At 55.8% G+C, this 7,384-nt stretch overlaps 1 protein-coding gene across 1 annotated transcript in view; it reads left to right on the forward strand.

The window, feature by feature from the left end:
- Positions 1 to 1,405: 1,405 nt before the first annotated feature.
- Positions 1,406 to 7,384, forward strand: part of hsd17b10 (hydroxysteroid (17-beta) dehydrogenase 10) — a 10,461-nt gene continuing 4,482 nt past the window's right edge. Inside the window, exons 1-5 of the mRNA XM_041179605.1 lie at positions 1,406 to 1,509; positions 2,922 to 3,086; positions 4,590 to 4,754; positions 5,717 to 5,845; positions 6,542 to 6,650. Of these exons, the coding sequence (XP_041035539.1) occupies positions 1,486 to 1,509; positions 2,922 to 3,086; positions 4,590 to 4,754; positions 5,717 to 5,845; positions 6,542 to 6,650 (592 nt within the window). The 5' untranslated portion in view covers positions 1,406 to 1,485. The remainder of the gene's footprint in view (positions 1,510 to 2,921; positions 3,087 to 4,589; positions 4,755 to 5,716; positions 5,846 to 6,541; positions 6,651 to 7,384) is intronic.

The raw sequence follows: 7,384 nt of genomic DNA on the forward strand, positions 1-7,384 counted from the left end.
CCCTCTTTAATTAAAGGCTGCTCCCTTCCTCTAACTTTTTCACTCAACCTAACTGGGACCTCTGCTCGTCCCTGTCTCTGTGACACTTCTTGGCTGGCAGACTCCTCGAAACAGACTGTCTCGAGAGCAATTAGGGATGGGGAATAAATGCTGGCCTAGCCAGCAACGCCCACATGCCGCAAATTGATTTTTAAAAAAAATTACCAACACTCGCTTCCTTCTGTATGTCAGAATTGGTGTGATGAAGCACCCCAGGGTTCTCAGCTCAGGACTAATTTTGAGTTCAGCATAACCTTTTCTGAAACGCATCTTTGGCCATTCCAATCACCCAAGTCTAGGTCAATCATTTAGAACAGGATCAGTGGTCCCAACCGTCACCGATGGGGAAAACCCCACGATATATCTTCATCCAATCTGGAAAAAAAACAAACGCTCCCCCCACCCCTCCGTTTCCTGCCACTCAGCCAACTTCTTTTCCATGCTACCACTGTCCCTTTAATGCCAACTTTCTGGGCAAGCCTGCTATGTGACACTTCGTCCAATATGGTAGTCCATATACACTGCATCCGCCGCATTAACCCTCATCAACACTCTTGGTTACCTCATGAAAAAAAAATCAATTAAATCACTTAAACACGGTTTACCTTTGACAAATCTGTGCCAACGTACCCTAATTAATCTATACTTGTCCATTTTTTTCAATTTTGTCATCGATTATTGTCCCTGAAGTCTTTCCCGCCATCCCAAGTTAAACCGACAGAACTCGGCTTCTCGTTCATGAGGAGGGAATTGGGCCACTGTGATTGGTCGAAGGCAGGTACAATATGACTGGCTGGACAGAGAGGGTCGGTCCGACATACGCGCTACGATTGGTCGAAGGGGGATAAGTGATTGGCTAGCTGGGAGGCGTGGGGAATATTCTGATTGGTCGGGCTGAGAGATAAACAAGCGCAGATTGGCCTACCGTAGAGGTGGGGCGCGTCGATTGGCCAGATGTACACGTAAGCGAATAGCTGGAGGGGCGATGGATTTGATTGGCCATCGGATGGGCCGGTCTCAAAGCAGCTGGCAGGCTGGACTCCTGAAGAATAGGATTAACCGATTGGTCAAGCCTGATGTACCCGGACCCGCGATTGGCTGGGGGCCTGGGGAGAGGAATGCTCCGATTGGTCGAAACTGATAAAGGCGACGCCGCAAATGGCCTGACGCCAGGGGAGCGGAATGATCCCATTGGACGCGCCTGACATGTGCGGGGCTGTGATTGGCCGGGGGCACGTCGAGCGATATGATCGGATGGGGGTGGGGGGGGCCTGACATTGTCGGCGGCGCCACGATTGGCTGGACGCCTTGCGGGTGACGCCAGAGCCGACGGGACGGCGCTGCCATTGGCTGCGACGGCTGACCGGGCCGATGCTCTGATTGGCCATCCCCACGCAGCAGCGCCTGTGATTGGCTGGGCCGGGGGGGCAGCGCTGCGGGACAAAGATGGCGGCGTTGCGATCGGTGAAGGTAAGAGCGGAGAGCGAGAAGGTGAAGGGGAAAGGAAGCAAGAAAAAAACCCCCAAAAGGTTCAGGTATTTGGGGTCCTCGGGGGCAGAGTAAGAACCTTAGCTGCAAAAATTCCCATTTCAAAATCATCAGGTGGGCAATTGAGGTCAGAGGTCATAGGTTAAAGGTCATCAGGACAAGCCAAGGCTTGTCAGACCACTAGAAATTGGCTCCAAGAGACAAATATTCTGTTATTTCCCATTGAATTTCCTTCCTTAGGTGGCGCTGGGCAAAAATAAACATAAATTGTCCCATACTGCGCCCCAAGCCCTAATTTGAAGATGCCAATGGCAAGGATCATGGTTTGGTTGGATGGCAGAATAGGCTCAAGTTGGCTGAATGTCCTCCTCCTGTTCCTGTGTAACAGGCTCGACATGTGGGCTGAATGACATCCTGCCGTTCCTGTGTAACAGGCTCAAGACGGGCCAAATGGCATCCTTCTGTTCCCATCTAACAGGCTCGAGGCAGGCTGAATGGGCCTCCTCTTGTTCCTGTGTAACAGACTGAAGATGGGGGCTGAATGTCCTCTTCCTGTTTCTGTGTAGCAGGCTCGAGACAGGGGCTGAATGTCCTCCTCCTGTCCCTGCGTAACAGGCTCAAGGCAGGCTGAATGGCCTCCTCCTGTTCCTGCGTAACAGGCTTAAGGCAGGCTGAATGGCCGCCTTCTGTTCTTGTGTAACAGGTTCGAGAGGGGGGGCTGAACGTCCTCCTCCTGTTCCTGTGTAACAGGCTCGAGAGGGGGATGAATGGCCTCCCTGTTCCTGTGTAACAGGCTCGAGAGGGGGGCTGAATGGCCTCCCTGTTCCTGTGTAACAGGCTCGAGTCGCTGCATGGTTTCCTCCTGCTCAAGGAGTGGCTGAATGGCCTCCTCCTATCCCTCATGTCTCAAGGCCTCATGTCTACATCTTGCCCTCTCAGGACCTGGGTGGGAGATGCAGATGGGGTGGGGCAGGAGTGGTGGGAGGGGGGGCAGGAGTGGTGGTGGGGGGTGGGGGGGGGGGTGCGTGCAGATGGCATGGGGATGTTCTCTCCAATTTCCTGGGGCCAATTTTATCCCTCAAACCAACATCACTTGATACAAAGATAGGTTTGGCCCTCATGGGTTTGCTGTTTTTTTTTGGGCGTGGGGGATCTTGCTATGTGCAAATTGCTGCATTTCCCACTTTACAACAATGGCTAGAGTTCAAAAAAATACCTCCTTAGTTTTGAAACGCTTTGGAGAATGGGCTCAGGTCTCCGCGGTGCAGCTCGAGCCCAGAAAGCCTTCAGGGCACGAGGGCAAAGGCACAGCCGAGCGAGGGTAGCAGCATGAATGTGCATTGCTGCCGTTTCTGCTGCTCTGACCGAGCGTTTTTGTTTCTTTTCCCCGACAGGGTTTGGTCGCCTTGGTGTCGGGTGGAGCTTCTGGGCTGGGCCGGGCCACGGCTGAGAGATTGGTGCAGCAGGGAGCCAGCGCTGTGATTGTGGACCTGCCGACGTCAGATGGAGCTGGTGTGGCCCAGGCCCTGGGAGAGAGGTGTGCCTTCGCACCGGCTGATGTAAGGACACCGCCTTTGGGGGGGTGGGGGGGTGGGTGGGGGGCTTGCTGTGCTGGAAACATGGGAGCTCATCACTGCAGCTGGAACCCGAGGAGGCCGTTTAGCCCCCTCACAGTGCAGCAACCCATCAGCTCAGCCCCGCCGACAGTGCGGCGCTCCCTCAGCACTGACTGTCCGACAGTGCAGGCGCTCCCTCAGCACTGACCCTCCCTACAGTGCGGCGCTCCCTCAGCACTGACCTTCCGACAATGCGGCGCTCCCTCAGCACTGACCCTCCGACAGTGCGGCGCTCCCTCAGCACTGACCCTCCGACAGTGCGGCGCTCCCTCAGCACTGACCCTCCGACAATGCAGCGATCCCTCAGCACTGACCCTCTGACAGGCGCGGCGCTCCCTCAGCACTGAGCCCTCCGACAGTGCGGTGCTCCCTCAGCACTGACCCTCCGACAGTGCGGCGCTCCCTCAGCACTGAGCCCCTGACAGTGCGGCGATCCCTCAGCACTGACCCTCCGACAGTGCGGCGCCCCCTCAGCACTGACCCTCCGACAGTGTGGCGCCCCCTCAGCACTGACCCTCCGACAGTGCGGTGCTCCCTCAGCACTGACCCTCCGACAGTGCGGCGCTCCCTCAGCACTGACCCTCCGACAGTGCAGCACTCCCTCAGCACTGAGCCCCTGACAGTGCAGCGCTCCCTCAGCACTGACCCTCCGACAGTGCGGCGCACCCTCAGCACTGACCCTCCGACAGTGCGGCGCTCCCTCAGCACTGACCCTCCGACGGCACGATGCTCCCTCAGCACTGACCCTCCCACAGCGCGGCGCTCCCTCAGCACTGACCCTCCGACAGTGCGGCGCTCCCTCAGCACTGACCCTCCGACAGTGCGGCGCTCCCTCAGCACTGACCCTCCGACGGCACGATGCTCCCTCAGCACTGACCCTCCCACAGCGTGGCGCTCCCTCAGCACTGACCCTCCGACGGCGCAGCGCTCCCTCAGTACTGACAGTGGGACAGTCAGCTGCAGTCAGATACTCCCCTGCGAGTATCTGCAATATTTAAGAGTAGGTGGTGGCATAGAGGTATCGTCTGGGTATAGACTGGGCTAGTATTCCAGAGACCTAGGGGAGTGTACTGGTGTCCCGGGTATGAATCCCACCACGGCAGATGGTGGAATTTGAATTCAATAAATACCTGGAATTAAAAGTCTGATGGTGACCTTGAAGCCATTGCCGATTGTCGTAAAAACCCATCTGGTTCACTAATGCCCTTTAGGGAAGGAAATCTGCTGTCCTTACCCGGGTCTGGCCTACACGTGACTCCAGACCCATAGCGATGTGGGCAATTAGGGATGGACAATAAATGCTGATGTAGCCAGGCACGCCCACATCCCAGAAGCGAAAGTGTTCTGAGGGTAGAAGGCAGAGTGGGAGGGCTCGAAGCAGTACGCAGGCTGGATTTATCATCAGAGCAAACGCCTTCACCCTTATTCTGGTTGCCTGCCTCTCAGGTCACCTCGGAATCGGACGTTAAATGCGCCGTGGCCCTGGCCAAGGAGAGGTTTGGGCGGCTGGACATCACAGTAAACTGTGCGGGGATTGCAGTGGCTGTGAAAACCTACAACTTCAAGAAGGACATCGCGCACAGTCTCGAGGATTTCCAGAGAGTGATCACTGTACGAGTCGACTGATCAGAGTGGGATGAGGCTGGGTGGGATATTAAAGGGTGCGGGGAGTGAGGGGGAAAGTGGGATTAGACTGGGTGGTATATTAAAGGTTGCGGGGAGTGAGGGGGAGAGCGGGATTAGACTGGGTGGGATATTAAAGGGTGCGGGCAGTGAGGGGGAGAGTGGGAGTAGTCTGGGTGGGATATTAAAGGGTGCTGGGAGTGAGGGGGAGAGTGGGATTAGGCTGGGTGGGATATTAAAGGGTGTGGGGAGTGAGGGGGAGAGTGGGATTAGACTGGGTGGGATATTAAAGGGTGTGGGGAGTGAGGGGGAGAGTGGGATTAGACTGGGTGGGATATTAAAGGGTGTGGGGAGGGAGGGGGAGAGTGGGATTAGACTGGGTGGGATATTAAAAGGTGCGGGGAGTGAGGGGGAGAGTGGGATTAAACAGGTTGGGATATTAAAGGTGTGAGGAGGAGAGTGGGATTAGACTGGGTGGGATATTAAAGGGTGTGGGGAGTGAGGGGGAGAGTGGGATTAAACAGGTTGGGATATTAAAGGTGTGAGGAGGAGAGTGGGATTAGACTGGGTGGGATATTAAAGGGTGTGGGGAGGGAGGGGGAGAGTGGGATTAGACTGGGTGGGATATTAAAGGGTGTGGGGAGGGAGGGGGAGAGTGGGATTAGACTGGGTGGGATATTAAAGAGGATGAGGGGAGAGTGGATTAGACTGGGTGGGATATTAAAGAGGATGAGGGGAGAGTGGATTAGACTGGGTGGGATATTAAAGAGGATGAGGGGAGAGTGGATTAGTCTGGGTGGGATATTAAAGAGGATGAGGGGAGAGTGGATTAGTCTGGGTGGGGGTGTATTGAAGGTTACGGGGTGAGTTTAGACTGGATTGGTTGTGTGTTGTGATGATAAACTTGAACGGCCCGTTTCACTGCTGGATCCTCGCCTGCTCCCCCTCAGGTGAACATCGCGGGGACGTTTAACATGATCCGCTTGTCCGTCGCCGAGATGGGGAGGAACGAGCCCGACGCGGATGGTCAGAGGGGTGTGGTCATTAACACCGCCAGCGTAGCCGCCTACGATGGACAGGTAACCACCATTCTCTTCAAACACCGCGCCCCCCCCACACCCTGTCCGTGTCCTCCGGGTACCCTCGGTAGGCGCCATTGCTGGCGCGGCTTCAACGCAGGCTCGGGGTCCCTGTAAAGCGGGAAGAGGCGAGTCGGCAACACCGGGCGTGCGTCAAAGCCACCGACCGACCTACGTCTGAACTGGAGCCAGCGCTGCCGAAACGCGCACAGAAAGATCCCACAAAGGTGCAGCGCGACATTGACCCGGGAAATCACTTTTTTCTCTCTTGGAGTGACGTTGATTGAGGGACCGATTTTGGGCCCCAGGACGCTGGGGAGAATTCCCTCCACCCCTCCCCCACACCCACACCCCCCACCACCCCAAACACCGCTCTACTCCCGCTAGGGGCCGCGGGGTCTTTCACACCCACTTGGGAGGACAGAGAGGGGAGCCCTCGGGTTTAACGTCTCACCCCGAAAGACGACACCGCTGACTTGTGTTCTGTCAGTGCCTGTGTTCATTGAAGAGGATAGATTCATAGTTCCTGCTCTTTAACGGGGTGAAGGGTAGCGCCTGTTCTGAAAACCTGACCAGCACACGACGACTTACAGTGGAAAATATTGACTGCGCGTCTGTTGATCTTTAGAATAAAGACCATTTACTTTTGTTCTTCCCACCCACCCACCCAACAAAACCCGCTCCCCTGAATTACAGGTAGGGCAGGCAGCGTATTCTGCTTCCAAAGGTGGCATTGTGGGCATGACCCTCCCCATCGCTCGGGACCTGGCACCACAAGGAATCCGGGTGGTCACCATCGCACCAGGTACACTCCGCGAGACTCGACAGGGAGCTTGGGCAATGGGTCATGGGCTGCGGGGTGGAGTGGGATTAGACCGGGTGGGATATTAAACGGTGCGGGGCGAGTGGGATTAGACTGGGCGGGATATTAAAGAGTGAGAGGTGAGTGGGATTAGACTGGGCGGATATTAAAGGGTGCGGGGTGAGTGGGATTAGACTGGGCGGGATATTAAAGAGTAAGAGGCGAGTGGGATTAGACTGGGCGGGATATTAAAAGGTGCGGGGAGAGAGGGGAAAAGTGGGATTAGACTGGGTGGGATATTAAAGAGTGAGGGGAAGAGTGGGATTAGACTGGGTGGGATATTAAAGAGTGAGGGGAAGAGTGGGATGAGACTGGGTGGGATATTAAAGGGTGTGGGGAGTGAGGGGGAGAGTGGATTAGACCGGGTGGGATATTAAACGGTGCGGGGCGAGTGGGATTAGACTGGGCGGGATATTAAAGGGTGCGGGGTGAGTGGGATTAGACTGGGCGGGATATTAAAGAGTGAGAGGCGAGTGGGATTAGACTGGGCGGGATATTAAAGGGTGCGGGGTGAGTGGGATTAGACTGGGCGGGATATTAAAGAGTAAGAGGCGAGTGGGATTAGACTGGGTGGGATATTAAAGGGTGCGGGGAGAGAGGGGAAAAGTGGGATTATACTGGGTGGGATATTAAAGAGTGAGGGGAAGAGTGGGATTAGACTGGGTGGGATATTAAAG

Source organism: Carcharodon carcharias, chromosome 35, assembly GCF_017639515.1.
Source record: "Carcharodon carcharias isolate sCarCar2 chromosome 35, sCarCar2.pri, whole genome shotgun sequence".
Taxonomy (NCBI): Eukaryota; Metazoa; Chordata; class Chondrichthyes; order Lamniformes; family Lamnidae; genus Carcharodon; species Carcharodon carcharias.